This window comes from Panthera leo, chromosome F2 (assembly GCF_018350215.1).
Source record: "Panthera leo isolate Ple1 chromosome F2, P.leo_Ple1_pat1.1, whole genome shotgun sequence".
Classification (NCBI taxonomy): Eukaryota; Metazoa; Chordata; class Mammalia; order Carnivora; family Felidae; genus Panthera; species Panthera leo.
In genome coordinates, this window is record NC_056695.1 from 37,185,363 (window position 1) to 37,206,265 (window position 20,903).

General features: G+C 35.8%; 1 protein-coding gene across 4 annotated transcripts in view; it reads right to left on the reverse strand.

The window, feature by feature from the left end:
* Positions 1–9,458: 9,458 nt before the first annotated feature.
* Positions 9,459–20,903, reverse strand: part of NBN (nibrin) — a 50,924-nt gene continuing 39,479 nt past the window's right edge. For all 4 annotated transcript variants that reach the window (XM_042923228.1, XM_042923227.1, XM_042923226.1 and 1 more), the window contains 4 exons: positions 20,222–20,377; positions 18,543–18,656; positions 10,840–10,889; positions 9,459–9,641 (listed from right to left, as the gene is read on the reverse strand). In XM_042923228.1, the coding sequence (XP_042779162.1) occupies positions 9,611–9,641; positions 10,840–10,889; positions 18,543–18,656; positions 20,222–20,377 (351 nt within the window). In that variant the 3' untranslated portion in view covers positions 9,459–9,610. The remainder of the gene's footprint in view (positions 9,642–10,839; positions 10,890–18,542; positions 18,657–20,221; positions 20,378–20,903) is intronic.

A 20,903-nucleotide genomic window follows, 5' to 3' on the forward strand; every position in this document is an offset into this window, starting at 1 on the left:
ATGTTTAAAAAGCAGAATCACTTGGGCACCTGGGTGGCTCAGTTGGTTAAGTGTCCGACTTCAGCTCAGGTCACAATCTCATGGTTTGTGAGTTTGAGCCCGTGTTGGGCTCTGTGTTGACGGCTCAGAGCCTGCTTTGGATTCTGTGTTATCCTTTTTGCCCCTCACCTGCTTGTGTGCTCTCTCAAAAACATTAAAAAAAAAAAAAAATCACTTTGGGGTTTGAAAACAAGATTTAGGCATGGCTCTTAGTGGTTTTAGGCAGTCTTGAGTATGTGAACTTAGTTCAGAACCTTTTAGTTTTGAAAATCCAAATATTTAAAAACAAGTGGTCAACAGGCAGTAGTAAAAACTTCCAAATTAAACCTATTAAATGAGAGCAAGTCCCAGCCTGACAATCACTGAGGCACCCGGAATGAAAATTAGACTGAAAGGTCATTTAAAAATTTAACTTGGTTACAAGCTTTATTGCATAAAGCCATTTTGATCAGATCATACAGACTTTTAAACTACATTGTATACATTCCTGGGAGAACAAAGGGGCCATGATCCCTAAGCCTAACCTGAAAAGAGTACATGGAATAAGGACTGACCAGACATTATGTTGCTTCTGAATGTCCCTGCCTTCACCCCAGTGTACTCAAGAAAAATGGTGGATGTGGGGAAGTAGCAGGGCAAAATAACTAAAAATAGCCGTCAAATTTAAATTTAAAAATAAAAGGACAGCTTCCCGTTTCAACGATGGAGTAATGGGAGTATGGAGGAATGATTACCCTTCACTGTAATCAACTATTACACCAAAAACACAAACTGATGTTTTCACACAATGGACAACAGCCCAGGACTGATTTTTAGAACAGAAGAGGTGAGTTATACAATTACCCAGACTGCCCGAGGGCATTTTCCAAATGGACGCTGGAAGTGGTGTCTCTAGATGGAAGAAAACATTACAGTTTAGGGTTCCTTGCTGCAATCTGATGAGGTTACTGGAGAGGAGGGAGGTGCACACAGAAGCAACTCCAGAAATCCGGATTATTCTCTTAAATGTGTCTCAATGATAAACAGTACAAGGTGACGGCCCAAAAGGCCTGGCAGAGAAGAGCAACATCAGCTGAAACTGAAGAGACCTGGATGCACGCAGTTCTGTGAGACACTGGAGTTCTGTACAGAGTAACAAGACCTTGCTGATCCCCCAGGCATTCAACAGATGCCTCAAAAAAAGGCCAGGCTTTGGGAATAGTTACTCAAGTCCAAGTTAGCCTAAAACTAAAGACAACAGGATCAACTCGATCTGCCAATAAGTTAACTGCCTGCCAGCACAAAACTGACACTCTTTAAAGGAAGACAACAAATGCAGATTCTCAGCAACATCAAACACACAACAAAAAATTATTGGGTATGAGGACAAACAAGAAAATATGGCTAAGGAGAAAAATATAAATATAAATTATATATATTATATGTATTATATGTATTATATATATGATTACATTCAGAATTGTAAAGGAAAAGGTTAACAATGAACAGGTAGTGAATCTCAGAAAAAAAAAAATGAACACTGTATAGCTGAAAGATACATTCTGAAATGAAAAACTGATTAGATGACCATAAAAATATACAAGAAGAAAAGATGAACTTGAGGGCAGATTAGAAACTCCAAAATGAAAGCACAGAGGTAAAAGGATTTAAGAAACCGACAGACCTAATAACACAGGATAAATAACAAGGGGCCTAACATGTACAGCTGGAATGCAGAAGGAGAAGAGAGACTAGGGCAGAAAAATACATGTGGAGTAATGAAAAATGTCCACAGATCCAAGAAACTCAAACCGCAAACAAGACAAAGGAAATCTCACCTATGCATATCACTATCAAACTGCTGGAAAACAGAGTGGAAATTTTAAAAGCAGACAGGAAAAGACTCATTAACAATTACAACAAACAACTGACCAGAAAAAACGTACTGAAGACAGTGGAGCAGTGTCTTTATAGTGCGTAAGTAAAAACCTGTGGAGCTTTATCTACATAAAATTCTATATCCTTTAAATTTTATGAAAGCTTAGAAAATTTGACTTCAGAAGACCTGCACTACACAAAATATTAAGTGAAGTTCTTCACATTGGAGGCACATGAGATCTGATGAAACATGTATCTTCATGAAGGATAAAAGAGTGCCAGAAATAATTTAGGCCCCAGAAAAATAATTTTTATTTATTTAAAATCCAATTAACTGTTTGTTGAATGTCATAGTGTATAACCAGAAACAATATAAAGCAAATTTAAGATTTAGGACATGGATTAGTAAAATATAATTACACCATAAATAATGGGATAGGTGGAAGTACATATTTAAAACACACATTATACAGGCATAAATGGTATGTTAAATTAAAATTTTTTCAAGGTTTACTTTTCAGAGACAGAGCATGAGTGGGGGAGGGGCAGAGAGAGAGGGAGACACAGAATCTGAAGCAGGCTCCAGGCTCTGAGCGGTCAGCACAGAGCCCAACGCGGGGCCCGAACTCATGGACCATGAGATCATGACCTGAGCTGATGTCAGACACTTAACCAGCTGAGCCACCCAGGCGCCCCATAAATGGTATGTTATTTAAGGTAGGCAGAAATAAGTGTATAACCTTACAACTGTAAGAATCAGTACAGAATTAGACACACCCTAATGCTCTTGTCTCAAGTCTCTCCCTGAAAGAAGCCTATTTGCGTATTATAAAAAGCTGTAGCCTAAGGGTCAGGCTTCTAATTTATCTTGCACCTAGGGAGAGACTGCCATCCTGCTTAGAGACTAGGGAAGCCAGCAGACACCATGCCTGCATTCTCCCTGTAGCCCAACCCAAATCACTAACCTCACTAGAAGGAGCTCGTGTTCAAGGGTCACACAGGATTGTAGCTAAGAAGAAACAATTCTTAACTAGCTACTCCTCTCTACGTTCAGCACAAAAAAAGACAAACATCCAGCTCACAGGTCCATGAAAGCCAGCCACTTGAATACTTTAAAATACTTCTGAGGGTCCAGCTTCTAAACAGCCTGCATCCAGATGCTAAGATTCTCCTCTTTAGGACACTTACAGAACTTGGCACACCCTCAACTATGTTATCTAATACACAGAAATCAACACAGAGTCCAGGAAAATGAAGAAATATAGAAATATGTTCCACATAGAATAACAAGATAAAAATTCAGAAGCAGACCTTGGAGATTAGTAATTTATCTGATAAAGAGTTAAGATAATGGTCACAGAGATGCTGACCGAGTCAGAACAATATGTGCAAAAAATGATTATTTCAACAAAGAAAAAAACATATCACAGGGCTGAAGAAGACAAAACTGAACTGAAAAATTCAACAGAGGGGTTCAAAAGAGACTAGAATAAACAGAAGAAAAAGTGAACTTAAAGATAGGACAGGGAATTAATCGAATTAGAGGGGAAAAAAAAAAGAATGAAAAAGGATGTAGACAACTTATGGGACTCATGGGACCAAGATCTGCATTATAGAGATCTCAGAAGAAGAGCTAAGGAGACAGAAAGCTTATTCAAAGAAAAAAATATCTGAAAATATCCCTAACCTGAGGAAAGAAACTGGCATCCAGATCTAGGAAAACCAAAAAGTTCTTTAAAAAAAAAAAAATGTCATTTAGAGAAAGAGCATGAGCAGGGGAGGGACAGAGAAAGGGGGAGACACAGAATCCCAAGCAGGTTCTGTGCTGTCAATGCAGAGCCTGTTACGGGGTTCGATCTCGTAATTGTGAGATCATGACCTGAGCTGAAACCAAGACTTGGATGCTTAACTGACTGAGCTACCCAGGCACCCCAAAAAGTTCTAATTAGAAGAAGCTCAAAACACCCACAAGAACACATTAAATAACTGAAGAGTCAAAAGTTGAAGTAAGAATCATAGGATGCCAGGATGGCTCAGTTGGTTGAGTGCCTGACTTTTGACTTCAGCTCAGGTCATGATCCCAGGGTTGTGGGATTGAGCCCCTGTGTCAGGCTCTGCGCTGAGCATGGGGCCTGCTTAAGACTCTCTCTCTCAAAAAAAAAAAAAAAAAAAAAAAGACAATCTTAAAAGCAGAATGACAAAAGTCATTTGTTACTTACAAGGCAACCCCCTACAAGATTATGAGAATTATTCATCAGAAATATGACAGGCCAGAAGGGAGTAGAAAGACAGATTTAAACTGCTAAAAGAAAAAAAAAAAAAGTGCCAATCAGGAATAGCCTACCCAGCAAAGTTGTCCTTCAGAATTGATGGAGAGATGGAGTTTTCCAGATACAAAAACTGAAGTTTATGGTCACTCAACTAGCTTTACAAGAAATGTTAAAGGGACTTCTTCAATCTGAAAAGAAAGAATGGTAATTAGTAACAGAAAATAAAAATCTCACTGGTAAAGGTAAATACATAAATTGAAAATAATGTTGTAATGGTGATAGGTAAATCACTTATAAATCTAGCACGAATGTTTAAAGACAAAAGCAGGGATGCCTGGGTGGCTCAGTTGGTTAAACATCTGAAACTTGATTTCAGCTCAGGTCATGATCTCACCATTCTTGAGTTCAAGCCCCTTGTTGGGCTCTGCCCTGAAAGCATGGAGCCTGCTTGGAATTCTCTCTCTCTCCTCCCTCTCTCTCTGCCCCTCCCCTGCTCTCTAAATAAACATTTAAAAAAAGATGAAGGATTTTGTAAAAAAAAAAAAAAAAAAAAAAGTAAAAAAATAGGTACAATTTGTTAATAGTTACACAAGGTAAAAATATGTAAATTGTGACATCAGAAACAGCATAGAGGAAGAGTAAAAATGCAGTTTTAGTATGCATTCAACTTTAAGTTTTTATCAGTTTTAAATATACTGTGTGTCTATAAGGTATTTTATTTAAGCCTCATGGTTTACACAAAGCCAAGAATCTACATTAGATGTGAAAAAGATAAAAGGAAAGGAATCTAAATATACCACTACAGAAAATTATCAAACCACAAAGGAAGAGAGCAAGAAGAAAGGAATAAAGGAAATATAAAACAATTTACAGAAATTAGCCAGGTAACAGCCAAATGACAATAAGTTCACACGTATCCATAATTACTTTAAATGTACATGGTCTAAATCCTTCAATGAAAAGACATAGAGTGGCTCAATAGATTAAAACAAAAGAAAACAAACAAGACCCAACTACATGCTGCTTATAAGAGACTCCTGTCAACTTTAGGGACACACACACTCTGAACATGAAGGGACAGGAAAAGCTATTCCATGCCGATGGAAACAAACAAAAAAAGCAGTAGCTATACTTAGATAAAATAGAGTTATATCCCAAGCATAAAAAAGCAAAAGATCATTATATAGTATTAATGATCAATCCAATAATAACACATAACAGATGTAAATACTTATGCACCCAACATAGAAGTAGGATATATATAGGCTATAAATATATCCTATAATATATAGGATACATTTAATAGACTTGAAGGAAGAAATGGAAAGCAATACAGTAACACTAGGGGCCTTCAATGTAATGGATAGATTTGACAGAAAATCAATCACAGAATATGGAGCTGAGGTGATGCATGAGATTAGATGAATTTAAACAGACATTTACAGAACATTCCATCCAACAGCAGCAGAATATATATTCTTCTCAAGCACACATGAATATTCTACAGGGTAGATCATATATGTTAGACCACAAAGCAAGTCTTAAAATTTTTAAGATTGAAATTCTTGTATCAAGCGTCTTTTCTTATCACAATGTGAAACTAACATTCAATTACAAGAAGAAAATTGGAAAACTCACAAATAGGTGGAGATAAGGCAGCACACTACTGAACAACCAATGGATCAAAGAAGATATCAAGAGAAATGAAAGTACCTTGAGACAAATTAAAGCATAAAGAAAGCATACCAAAACTTATGGGATGCATTCTAAGAAGGAAGTTCATTATCAGTAACTGCCTGCACCAAGAAACAATAAAGATCTCAAACAACCTAAATTTATACCTCAAGGAACCAAAAAAATAAGCCTAAAGTTAGTAGAAGGAAGGAAACAAAGATCAGAGCAGAAATAAATGAGACAAAAATACAAAAGATCAATGAAACTAAGGTTTTTTTTTAAGGATTAACAAAACTTTAGCTAGACTTAAAAAAAAAGACACAAAAAAGTTACATTAGAAATCAAAGAGAAGACATTCCAACTGATACCATGTAAATATAAAGGATCATAACAGAATATAATAATGATAGGCCAAAAAACTGTAGAATTTAGCAAGAGTGGGTAAAATTCCAGGACTATACAATCTAAATATGCAATCATAAAGAAACAAAATATCTGAATAGATTAAGTATTACTAAGGAGATTGAATCAGTAATCAAACATCTCCCCAAAAAGAAAAGCCCAGGACCAGGTGGTTTTACTGGTGAATTCTAGAGAACATTTAGAGGAATTAAAACTAATCCTTCTCAAACTCTTCCAAAACACAAGAGCGGAAAAAACACTCATTTTTGAGGCTAGCATTATTCTGATGGCAAAAGCAGAAAATTACACTACAAGAAAATACAATTACAGGCCAGTATCTCTGATGAACATAGATGCAAAAGTCTTCAATAAAATATTAGCAAACCAAATTCAACAATACATTAAAAAGATCATACACCATGACCAGGGATGCAAGGATGGTTCAACATTGGCAAATAACTCAATGTGATACTTACCTTTAAGAAAATGAAGAATATGAGAAAAAAAAAAAAAAAAAGAAGAAAATGAAGAATACAAACCAGTCATCTGAATAGATGCAGAAAAACTATTTGACAAAATTCAATATTCATTCATAATAAAAACTCAACAAAGTAGGTATAGAGGGAACATACCTCCACATAATAAAGCCATTCATGACAAGCCCACAGCTAACATCACACTCACTGGTGAAAAGCTGAAAGTTTTCCCTCTAAGATCAGGAGCAAGACAAGGGTGTTCACTCTCACTATCCTATTCAACATACTATTAGAAGTGCTAGTTAGAGCAATCAGGCAAGAAAAAGAAATGAAAGGTTTCAGAATTGGGAAGAAGTAAAATGGTCTCTATATGCAGAAACATGATTTTATTTAAAAATACTCAAGACTCAACAAAAAAATTGTTGTATCAGTGAATTCAGTAAAATTACAGGATACAAAACAAAATTAACTTACAAAATCAGTAGCATTTCTATACAGTTAACACCAAATTTTCTGAAAAAATAAGTAGATCCCATTTGAAATGGCACCAAAAACAAAATACTTAGGAACATTAACTAAGGAACATTAACTTAGGAACATTAACTAACATTATCTACTCTTAAAACTACAAAATACTGATGACAGAAACTGAAGATACAAATAGAAATGTATCCTTTGTGGAGTGAAGAATTAGTATTGTTAAAAGTGTCAATACTACTAAAAGGCATCTAAAGATTCAGTGCAATTCCTATTAAAATTCCAATGGTATCTTTAGGATACCATTGTAGGATTATTGTAGTAGAAAAAGCACTCCTACAATTTATATGGAACCACAAAAGACCCCAAATAGCCTCCCCCCAAAAAAATCCTAAGAAGAACAAAACGTTAGGCAACACATTCCCTTATTTCAAGCTAGATTATAAAACTATAATCAGTACAACAGTATGGTACTGATATAAAAATAAATACATCAAGACAAATATAGAATCAAGATCCCCAAAATAAACCTTATATGGCCAACTAGTATTTGCCAAGGGAGCCAAAAACAGTCAATTGAGAGGGGTCTCTTCAATAAAGAGACTGTTATAATTGTTATAATTGGATATTCACATGTCAAAGAAGAAAGCTTGGACCCATACTAAAACTCTGAACAGCCAAAGCAGTCTTGAGAGGGAACAAAGCTGGAGGCATACTTCCTGATCTCAAAGTATATTACAAAGCTATATTAATCAAAATTATTTGCTATTGGCATAAAAAGACACGTGGATCAATCAAAAATGATAGACCAGAAATAAATGCATTTATGCTCAATTTTTGATGAAGGATCCATGAATATACAACAGGGAAAAGATAGTCTCTTCATAAATGATTATAGGAAAACTGAACAGCCACATGCCGAAGAATGAAACTGAACTATCTCGCTCCATACACAAAAATCAACTAAAAATGGATTAAAGACTTAAATGTAAGACCTGAAACCATGAAAACTCCTAGAAGAAAACATAGGAGTTAATAAGCTTCTTTGTATTAATCATGACAATGATAAGTAAAATTAATTACATCAACCTAAAAAGCTTCATCAAAAGCAGCCATCAACCAAACAAAAAGGCAACTTAAGGAATGGGAGAAAATATATGCAAGTCATATATCTGATAAGGGGTTAATATCCTATATAAAGAATTCCAACTCAACAGCAAAAAACAATCCAATCTAAAAAACAAGCAGAGGAGCTGAATAGACCTTTTTTCAAAGAATATATACAAATGGCCAACAAGTACATGAAAAGGTGGTCAACATCAATAATCTTCCATGAGGATCTAGCAATAGTACATTTATTCTTTTTATTTTGATGGGGGGGGGGGGGCAGCAGGAAACAGGCAGAGAGGGAGAAAGAATTCTAAGCAGGCTCTGCACCAGTAGTACTGAGCCCAATACAGAGCTTGAACCCACGAACCATGAGATCATGACCTGAACCAAAACCAAGAGTTAGACACTTAACCGACTGAGCCACCCAGGCACCCCAAGGCTATTACAATTCTAATGTACAAGGTTGTCTTTATACACAATTTGAAAAAAGGCATTTTTTTCTGTCTCCCTTTAACATGGAAGACAATCTTATCACTTACCCTTTGCAGATAGGAAAACTAGGACTCTAAGAAGCTCAAAACAGAGGTACACCCAGCTCAGTAAGATCACCAGGTAAGTCTTCCCATTATACAAGCTTGAAGAAGTCTTCCATATTGTCTTTTCTAGTACTAGAATGATATGTGGTGACATCTTCATCACGGAAATCCATTTCATTTGGGTCACTTCAGCTCAAGGAATGCTATGGTATAGTGGGGGGGGGGGGGGGGGGGGGGGAAGTATGCTCTGATACGTGTATGATCTTCCAATCTATTCAGCAAGGTGCAGAACAGTGTATATATTATGCTATCATTTTTGTAGGAAATTACTGAAAATAATATGCATAAAAATTTTAATAGGAAATCTCCAGAAAGACTCATAAGAAAGAAGGATCATAGTTTTTTTTTGTTTTTTTTTTTTGAGGGGAACCAAGTAGCTAGACCAGTCGTAGAAGGGAGACTTTAATTTCTTATCCTTTTATAGTTTTAGCATTTTGAATTGTGACTATGTTAAGTATTCAATAAGTAAACAACCACGTTTAAAAATGAAAAAATTACCATAAGACATGAGATGACAAAGACTGGAAACTGAATAATACTGTCACACACAAAAGAAATGGGAATTCTGTGCATTTTATTCAACAAATCTAGGGCCTAAAACATTTGTAATTTAAATCTCTTCTATGTACTTTACGTATATATCCTAGAGGAAAAGGACATAAATGCTTGATGGAAATGTTTTCCTGTGACTTCTTCATAAAATCCTCAGTTATCTTCTCCTCCTTACATTAGGATTGTATCTGCAAAGAAAAAAATAAAGTTAAAGGATTAGATAAATGATGGCATTTCTTTCACTTTTAAAGTTAAAGAGCTTTCAAAATATAGTTACACTCTGGCAAACAATGAGCATGCCAATTTTATCCTTAGGATCATACATTAAGCACTGATATTTTTACTTTCTTTTATCCTTTTGATGTTGGTTGGATGAATATTTGGTAAAAATAAAACATCATCAACAATAACAAAAAGTCCTGTAAAAGCATTAAAATAATTAATGAAAACAGTTTAAAACTAAATATGTTTCCACCTTTCCCAGTATGCCTTCAGACTCCTCCAACTCCCAACTAAAGTATAACATCTGCATAAGAGAGTATAATGAGCCAAAAGTAAGACTTATTTATAAAATTTTCTCCTACAGTATTTCAACAAATTTAGCTGGCAACCATATATTCTCCTTTAACTACTTAAAAATCAGCACCATATGTCACCATTTTCACCAATGATATATACTGTTAATAATAAAATTAAAGAATCAAATTGGCTGCAAAACAAACTCTGAGACAGTACTTCTCGGTTCTGCCTTTAAGTAAATTTGGGAAAATGTTATTCTCCCCTAGCCAGTATCTACCTAGCAGTAGGAAAAGTAATTTTATTTTATAGTATTTGTGAGTATTTGAGAGCTAATTATTATAAGGTTTCCGGCCTGCAGGAATGCTGAAAATGTGTTAAGTCAGAATTAAATTATAATCATCCATTATAAAGCCTCTAAACCTCCCACAAAAACCTGATTTGAAACTCTAATCCAGCCTCTTGTTTTTATGCTTGTGCCAACTAAAACTAAACAAATGCTCTGGTATTTTGTCTTAACTCAAAAACCCATTCATTCATAATTCTACTCAGAGCTGAAAATCTCACAAATGTATCCAGCCAAATTCACCCAGTGCGGGACCCTTCTTTTGCATGAATGCCCCCATACAAATTTTAAATATCATGTGATACAGGTTCAACTGAATCAACCCCAAACCTCAAAGACATATCTAGCAAACCTAATTAAGAGGTGCTCAAAGTAAAAATACATACATTAAAAACAAAACATTATTTAGGTGAAGGGACTAAACGTCTATTTCTAAAGTCAGAAGAAATGAAAATTTAATCTCTGAGTAAAATGGTATTTTATATACATCTCAAAGATTCAAGAGAAAACAAATTAAACTTTACCTAAAGAGATCATCAGCAAGTGACTCTTCTTTTGCATGTTGATTTTGTACCTGTCAAAATTGACACAATATCAAACATCTGTTTAACGACAAATGTATGGTTCATCAACTGCTATACACTGGGTAGTCACAGTTATCTTTGAGATTTCAATATCCATAAGGTCACCAGGTTTACGAGTTCTTGCCTCTACCAGTATCTCCCCCATTCACCAGATCCTCTCCATTTTCACTTCCTGCCAAAAATTCTGCAAATGTTCTCTAAACAGCATTCTCCAGTTAATCCCTTCCCAAAGGCAACCGACATAAGTATATATTGCTAGCTTATTGAGTTTTTAAATATTTTTTTCCAACAAAACGCTTTAAATAAATTGTTTTGCGGTCACAGGACTACTGAAGGGGCTGAGATGGCAAAATCTACCCCCATCTTCAACCAGAGCAGCCTCCAGCTGCAATGGTTTTCTTCCCCAAGGTCCCAAGTCAGACTCTGAGGCTGATGCTTAGTTACTTCACTGACAAAAAAGTATTTTCAACACAAACTTGCCAAACTCCTAATGAACCGCTGAGAGGTAGGAACAGAAAAACTCTGTGCTGGGTCCCTCTTTCTAAAGTGTAGCTATGATCCTACCATGTGCCATTCAAAACCCTTCAGTGACTTCTTCCACCTACCAAAGGAAACACAAACTCTTGAGTTTGACCCCTAAAATGGGAAAAGACCTTCATAATCTGGCTCCATTCTACATTCTCAGTCATTTCTTACCTCCCTCTTCATAAACCCTGTATGTCTGTTAAAACTCAATCACAAAACAACCAACCAACCAGACTCACCTCCCAACAAATATCTCATCCCTCTCTGCTTTTGTTCATATTTTTCTCTCTGCCCAGAAGATTACCTCTTTTCTTTCCCTCTTCCCATATCTGACAATCTTTCAGTGTGCATTCATTCAATAATAATTTAGGGCCTACTATGTGCCCAGGAACATGTTCACCTCTTTACCAATGATTATCCAATCCTCTTCATTTAAAAATAACGTCTGCTATGAAGAACCCCCATAAAACTTCAGCTCTACAACTCAGATTTGTCGTATCAATTTCCACCCTGTATCATATCTTCCCTAAAAGACCAGAAGTTCCTTGAATGTACATACTGTTTATTTTTATGTTAATAACTTACATTTGTGTATTTCCAGACACTATCTTAAAAGTCTTTATAAAAAAATCTCATTTAATCTTCATATAACTTCATTACTACTATTAGACTATTATCCTAGTTTTAACCAATAAGGGAACAAAGAGTTAGGTTAAGTAACTTAAGGTTGTCGTATGAAGAACAGGATTTGACCAGGTCTTCGTAAGTAAGAAGAGCACCACCAAGTCTTAACAGGCTATTACAGAGCTTCTGAATCTGTGGAAAGGGCCTAGATGAAGGACTTGCAGGGATTCTTCCAGAATGGTTTTCTATTCATACAGGGAAATATCAAAACGAAATTACATCTTTCCACATTTTCTAATAGGTATAGCAGCACATAATTGGGAAGATAATGATTTTTATCAAGGAGCTGTCAAAAAAGTGGATAGTATCATTATCATAATTATCCTTAAAGGCTTCCCGGCAGGGATGCTAATTTTAAAGTTATAATAAAGAACAATTGTAAAGAAAAATCAGCTTTATTTTATGTGTCTTAGTAGAAACATTAAGTAAAATAGTATTAAGAAATAGAAATCCTCATATTACTGACATTTTTTTAAAGGTTTGGGAGAATGACATCTCCAGTCTTTCAAAATTCCAATCAGGTTGGATAATGTCTCAAAGAATTATTATGTTTAATGCACAGAATGAAAATATCCTAAACTGAAGAACACTTCAGGAACAGATTCAGTGATTAGGAAAAAAAAGACTGGTCTACAGCAGAAGCACCAAAGGAAGAACTGACAAAGAATGAAAGAAAGGCAAAAGATACTTAAGAACAGTGGCTGGGACCAGCCTGGGGAAGTATGATGTCAAAGCAGTAACATACTTCTATACAGACAGTGTAGTTGCACAACAAAGTCAACTCTATTATCTTAAAGAGTGAATCCAACCTAGTTCACCTAAAATTGTTCTAGCAAAGAGAGATTTGGTGGAATAAATCTGGAACACAGACTCTACTAATTCTAATCAAATAAACAAAAGACCGAAAAAAGTCAGCAGCTACACTGTCATTCTCTCAACCCTCCCCGTCCAAGAACAAGTAAAACCTTACAGCCATAATAATCAAGGAGCCACAGGCTTGAAAAAAGTGGCCTGCAAAGAACCAAAAGATTGATGCAGATGTTTCTAACACTGCCCCAGCACATGAAACAATGCCACAGAACTAAAACCAACCTGAGAATGCTTACCAATACTCCAATTTTGGGAAAAAGCAGCCTGAGCAGGCAAAAGAAAACACCGCTGGTGGGCTGCTGGGAAGGGACAAATGGCACGGGGAAGTGAGTGGTACTAACACTGACCAGGCACAGGCTCCACACATCCCTGACAAATTAGGTAAACAACCTAAAATGGCAGGTGATTGTCTTCTGGGAGAAGATACACTCCCTGGTACACATTTAATTCCAACCCCAGGAAAGCGATGCACAGGTCCAGCTGAGCCTTTCCTTTCCTGGATTCAAAGTCTCCAGGCAACAGAAACCAGATGCGACATGCACTGCAGCCCCAAGCACACTGCCACACTGACGGTACAGAGGCACGAGGGTCATTCCGTTCTCCACCAGAAAGCTAAGAGCTCGGGTAGGAGTAATTTCAACTACATTCACTTTTTGCCTCACAAACTGTCTTTAGATTGTAATCCCTGCATAAAATAGCACAGGATGCTTCGCAAAGCAAACAGTATCTGGACAGGGTATTTCACTCCAAACAGCTGCCAAGATCATAGAAAACCACAAACTGCTCCACATACCAAAGGGGAAACAAAGGACAGCAACTGGAAGAGAACATGCAAAATAAATGAAGAACTTAGTCTGCAAGAAATAACAATCCAAGGATCAAAAAATAAAGTTAATAAGAACATGAAAGCAATAAAAGGAGAACCAAAAAGTGAGATGACAAAACACAATGACAATGAGAAGGGAACAAATGCTAAAACACTGAGACCTATTAATAACACCATTTCAGAATCAAATAAATTAGAAATAGCTAACACTGACTCTTTCCATGGTTATAAATGCTTTATAAATCGCATCTTACTTAATCCTCACAAAAAATTCTGTGAAACGGAGGTACTATTATTATTCCCATTCTACACAGGAAGAAACACAAGCATAAAGTAATCAAGTAATCCACTCAGGATCATACAGCTGACAAAGAATAACATAGACACAACTGAAATTTGAATTTTTGACACAGTGAAAGAGCTTAAGAAAACCACAGGGAGTGCGGAAGAAATGGGTATAGAGAGTAAAGGTGATCTAATAAAAGGATGGTTACGTCTTAAATATACAGAACCCAGCAAATAGAAAAATGCTTTCAAAGATGTAACAGAAGAGTTCCTTGAAATAAAAAGAAATGCATCTGCAGATCAAAATAACATACTGTATTTCAGGGAAAACAAATGGAGAACTGGGCAACACCAAGGCACATTCTCACTGCTTCTGACTTGCAAGTGCAAATCACCTTTAAAAGGGAGGTAAGAAAGGACTGTCAGAAGATGGGCGGGGGCGGGGGCGGGGAGAATGGAGGAAGTACAATCTCCTCACTGTTGACAGCAGGGAGCCAAAAACCATCTAAAATCAAATAGGCAGTTTGAAACAAATACTGATTCTAATCTGATAGTGGTTTTTTTTTTTCGTATCTATCACCCCTTGGTCTTAGACGCATCTCAGAAAACAAAATATCTTGAGAAGAAACATTTGCACAAATTCAGCAATGCTTTCAGCTTTACTTTCTTCTATCGATCCTCCCCTTCTCTTGCACGCTGTCCCAGCTATTACTCCTCCTCAATAAAGAGACATCTGGAATAGTTTACTGAATTTACATGGGTTATTTCTGGACTTCAGGATTGTAACCTCATCATTCTTTTGGGCAGTACCATAATTCTTTGAAATGCACATTTTAAATAGTAAGGCCATTTATTCTTTCAAAAAAGAAAGGAGGAAAGATGTCATTTTCATTCTTCCATTTTTTGACACTACATATCCTGAGTGACCTTAAACAACCTCCATTTTGTGGTGACCTTTGTAACAATTTTTTAATTAAAAAGCATTTTTAAAAACAAATTGCTAAAGACATTAAACCCACAATGAAGAAGAATAAAAACCCTGAGAAGTTAACAACACAGCCAGCTTTTGCTCTCCTCTGTGGGTATCCACAAACCATAAAAAAACTGGGCTCTGCCTTTGATGTCTGCATGGGTGATGAGTGATATGAAAGAAAATCAAAGATGAGGAATCTAAGAAAAGACTCCAGCATTTAAGGGAGAAAGAGGAATAAAGTCTACAACACAAAAGAAGGTAAGAGAGAAACTTGTCTGCCCTGACCCTAGCACAGGGTGAAGGAAAGAAAAAAACTATCAAGTTTATAATGACAAGCTGGCCTTCACTCAGGTTTCTGAGTACTTTAGGTGATCCTAGGAATTAACTACCTAGGTAATCCAAGAAAATCACCAGCTGAGGCTAAAGTGGTTTCCTAGTAGTAGAACAAGACTGGCAGACACAACATATCTTTTCTGGAGGATTAGAACTCAAGGAATTCCCACAGATCAAACTACAAGGAAAATGAGTGGTTCACATAAAAAGATCACAAAATATGTACTTGGAAACAAGGCTCCATAGGAGATGATTAGCACAAACATAAATAGCAACAAGCATTTTAGGCACAGAAAACAAAAGAAGAGCTTACAAATATCAGCAGGGAACAAGAAGATTTAGAAATGAATGAAACAGACATCCAAAATTGAAAAAATACAATAGGCTAAGTGAAAACTTAATAAATGGGTGGGAATACCAACTAGACAGAGTGGAAGGGAAAAGTACCAAACTGGAAGACAATGTGGAGAAGTTACCAAGAAATAAATTTCAGAGAGGAAAAAAAAAAAAAAAAGATAAAATATATATAAAATAAGATAAAGAAAGGGATATAAAATTGTAGAGTTCAGGGAAGAGTTATTACCCTCACCCCTCAATTACCAAGTGGCCCTACTTCAAATAGCCTGCTGAGACAACTTATCTGGAGCCCACCTTTGGGTTCCAGGAGCACTGGACAATCAGGCAATACAAAGACTAAGAAGAAAACATTCTAACCCTAGAGGAGGCCTTTGATTATCTCTCAATTCAATAGTCCTATGTTTCTGAAATCTTAACTTCCATGCAGTAACTTCCTCTATAGCAGAAGTTGTCCACTTTACTTAATTTTATTAAATTCTCCAGTTAAAAAAAAAGTCAGGGGTTGAAAGAATTATGAATCAGGTAGATGGTCTTTTTACATAATATCCACTAGGACTCAAAACACCTAGGAAGAAAGTAAAAAAAAGAGAAGCACAGGGGACCCTGAGGGGGCTCAGTCGGTTGAGCGTCTGTCTGACTCTCTATTTCAGCTCAGGTCATGATCTCACCGTTCGTGAGATCGAGCCCCATGGGACTCAGCAATGACAGCATAGAGCCTGCTTGGCATTCTTTCTCTCCCTCTCTCTCTGCCCCTCTCCCACCCCCATGCACACGTGCTCTCTTAGAAAATTTGAAAGAAAAGAGAAGCTTATTTTTTTAATCTTTCCTGTGAGTTCTCATTATAGCAGTATATAAATATATACAGCTGTTATGTGTAAACAGTGAGTTCTTGAAAATCACATTCTAACATGGAGAGCTGTAAAGCAGTTTATATTTTCCCAAAAGAGCAATGTCATAACTGAGATTTGGTTTCCTGAGACTTAGGCAACATATTAGTTGTAGATATGATTGAAGACATGCCATAAGGCAAGTATGCGAAATTATAAAACTTTAAAGCAATTTCAAGTATCAAAATTATGCTGCTGATCCTAGTTTAGGGTTTTGAACATGAATTGATTATATTAAGTACCCTACTGTAAAGTGATAGGAAGACACACTCTGACATAATATGTGCTTGATCAGAAATCTGTATGTTTGAACATATAAATAAAAATGAAATGAAAAATGATTGGGATTTGCTTTAAAATATTCCAGAAAGAAAAAGACTCCAGAAAGAAAAAAAAGTTGAGAAAGGCAACAGATGAAGCAAGATGTGCAAATCCTGATATCTGTTGAACCTGTGTTTGAGGTTTGTTTCATTCCTCTCTTTGTGTATGTTTGAAAACTTTTCATAATTAAAAGTTTAAGAATATGAACTAAATGTAAATAATTACTACTTAATAATCAACAAACATTATTTAATGATTTCTCTTACCTTCTTAAAACTTAGACTCTGGGGAAAAATGAGATGGATCAGTAACAACTGCCCATGGGAGGAGGCATTAAGGCAAGGTTCTCACAGCAAACAGTTGTCAATAGTATAACTGGCTTGAGATTCCCCCACTTCACCATCGAGATGGTATGTTCATGTATCATTGAACCAAAGTGTGAAAGTGTAACTAGAGAGAATGAAGTTGGACTCTAACCTTACACCCCTTATGAAAATTAACTCAAAATCAAAGATCTAAATATAAGGGCTAAACTATAATACTCTTAGAAGAAAAAAGGGAAAAACATCCTGACATTTGATTTGGGAACGATTTCTTGGATATAATACCAAAAGCACAGGTAAGCAACAACAAAACTGATAAACTGAACTACATCAAAATTTAAAATTTCTGTGCATCAAAATACAAAATCAACAGAGTGAAAAGGCAACCCAGAGAAAGGGAAAATACCTGCAAATCATATATGTGATAATAGGGACTAATATCCAAAATATACAAAGAACACCCATAATTCAAAAACAACAAAAGATAAACAATCTGATAATCAGAAGAGATTTTTGAATACATATTTCTCCAAACAAGATACACAAATGGCTAATAAGCATATGAGAAGATGCTCAACATCATTAATCATTAGGAAAGTGCAAATCAAAACCACATTGAGATTCACACCAGTTAAATGTGCATTATCAAAAAAAAAAACTAAATGAAGTGCTAGAGAGGATGTGGAGAAACTGGAACCCTTGCACATATTAGTGGGAATGCAAAATGGTGAAGTTGCTATGGAAAAATTATGGCAATTCCTTAAAAAATTAATATACAAGAAAAAAGAGATACAATATAAAAACAGGAACAAGGTAATACTAAAATAAGGACTGAGAAATTCTCAGAACTGCTAAAAGATAATTCCAGATTTGGAAAGCCCAGTTCATTCACATACTATATAACTGATATTACTTGTAATATCCCCCGTATGACTGTACAACCATCTTTTAACAGTTATCTTTTAGTATTCTTTTATTTTTTGCTGGTTAAATCTCTTTTCTCCCCTTTACATTAGGATGTAAACTTAACTCATTTGTCTGGGTCCCATCTTTTTTAACTAATAAATCTAAAAGTCTCTAAAGAAGCATTATGTAAAGATACAAATTAACCTTAATGCTCTGTAACTCAGGAATTTTCCTTAATGAATGACCTTAGGCCAATTATCTTAAGTTTGGTTTTACGAAGGATGTGCTCTAAAGAAACCACAAGGGACCAGAATGTAAACCAAGCAAGTTACTAGGCCTCACTTCCTACTAACCTCCATTTCCTGCTTTAACCACTCTTCTAATTCTGTATTCTTCCGAGCATGATGAGCTATTAGATCTGATCCTCCAATGATGTGTGGAAGTTTTCCTGCTCCAGGAAATATGACCTGTTAAAAAAAGTAAAAGTAGTAAGATTAGGGGCAACTGTGTGGCTCAGTCAGTTAAGCGTCCAACTCTTGATTTTGGCTCGGATCATGATCTCACAGCTATGAGACTGAGCCCTGAGTCGAGCTCAGTGTGGAGCTTCGAGCCTCTTGGGATTCTCTATCTCTCCCTTGCTCTTTGCCTCTCCCCCATTCACCCCCCTTCAAAATAAACTTCAAAAAATTTTTTTAATAAAATAAAATTTTTCCAGACTGCTTTCCAGAAGTTTGTACTACTTTATAGCTCTTGGCCATCCTTGGGCCAACAGGCATTGCTTTATCTTTGGTAACTTCATTAATAAAAAAATATGTATCAGGGGTGCCTGGGTGGCTCAGTCGGTTAAGTGTTTGACTCTGTGATTTTAGCTCAGGTCATGATGTCACAGTTTGTGGGTCTGAGCCCTGCGTCGGCTCTGCATTAATGGCACGGAGCCTGCTTGGGATTCTTTCTCTCTACCCCTTCCACGTTTGCGTGCTCTCTCTTAAAATAAATAAATAAACTTAAAAAAAAAAAAAAGGTATGTCTTTTGAATTTTGATTCAACAATGAGACTTGGTAACATGACACTGAACATGAAATAACCATGCGGTTAAGAATAAATAACCCTGTGGTATTCATGTGCTACACCTGTGGGATGGAAAAGAATTAAGTGGGTGCTATCTAACGGGAGGTATTTCCATCTTCCACTCTAAGTGGAAGAGAGGGGAGTTCAGAACCTTTTACACATTGTCATAGTAGGCAAAAAAATTAACAAATGTTAATAGTAGCTCACATTAGAGAGAAAAAGCTACAAAATACCTCATAGCCACAGCAAGAATCAAACAGATCATATTCTAGTGAAAGGCAGTCTTCCACAGAAACCACTTTTGAAAAAATTAACTGTATTCTGACTAATTGCTTAAGCAAAAGGTAGTAGTAAGTAGTAGGTATGGAACAAGAAGCAAATATCCCAGCAACAGACAACAAAATACAGACTGGATCGGAAATATCCTTTTAGTCATATTGACAAACTAAATACCTTATCAGTTCCTTAAAAAGAAGAAACTCTGGGCTGATGGTAACACTCAGGTACATATTTATATTTTTTGTATATACACATAACAGTAAAATGCCTACTTTTCATTATTTAATGTGCTCAGTTATTTTAAACAGATCTATTATCTTCATAAAGTCCTGAGTTAAGGACTTTCAGGTAGCCAGAGATCATTATTATAAGTAGAAGAACCCTTTCAATATAGCCCAAAGCCTGCCCCTTAAGGTGGAGAAGACCAGGTAAACAGCACCCTTTAAAGAATTCAGTCTCAATGAAATTTGTTTCCATGTATTCTTTATATACTCAACATATATTTATTCACATATTCATTAACTGTCAGTTTATGTTCTTACTAGAATAATTTTAACTGTTTTAAGCAGAAGAAATAGTATCAGTTTTCAACATGAACTGCTTTTACTATTTAGCATCAACAGTATTTCTAAAAACATTTCAAACGCTGCCCTCTGGTGATACTGTAGTTAAAGGAATACCGTACCTTTTTGAATTTCTTGAAATTCTTTAATTGACCATAATCACTATTTACACAGGATGTATTTCTGGAGGTAAAGTTACTAACCACCAGTGATCTAAATTCAGTCAGTAACACCTTCCTTGGAAACATATCACCACCACCCTGAAGCTCATCTTTGATCTTAAACGGGGTTACGATGGATACATAAGCAGAAAAGATAAGGAAAAAAAAAATTACTTGTTTGGGCATCTACAGTAAAAGTTCAAATACCTGAGAAAAAAACAAAACAAAACAGTAAAAAAGGTTTATTTCTGGCACCCAAACTCTGTATTTGGAAATCAAATCATAACTACTTCAAAACCAGAATATTACTTACTCAAATACTCTATACACTCATCTATGACAGAAGACTAAAACTATCTAGCATTTTTAATTTAGTAGCTTATTCCAATGAATATCATCTCAATACTTCATATTCTATATATTTTCTCAGCAAGGAATGTTTTGTCTACTTCTTATCATAAAAACCATGAACTAACATTAGTGTAACAATCTGTTCTACAAGTTCTCATCTATTATATTTAACCTTCCTTGGATTTTCAGTAACATTATTTTTCACATCTCCAAAAATCATTAGTTCTGGACACACTCATTACTCATTAACTGAAAGCCATTTTTTAATTGCAAATTGACAGTATTAAATCAG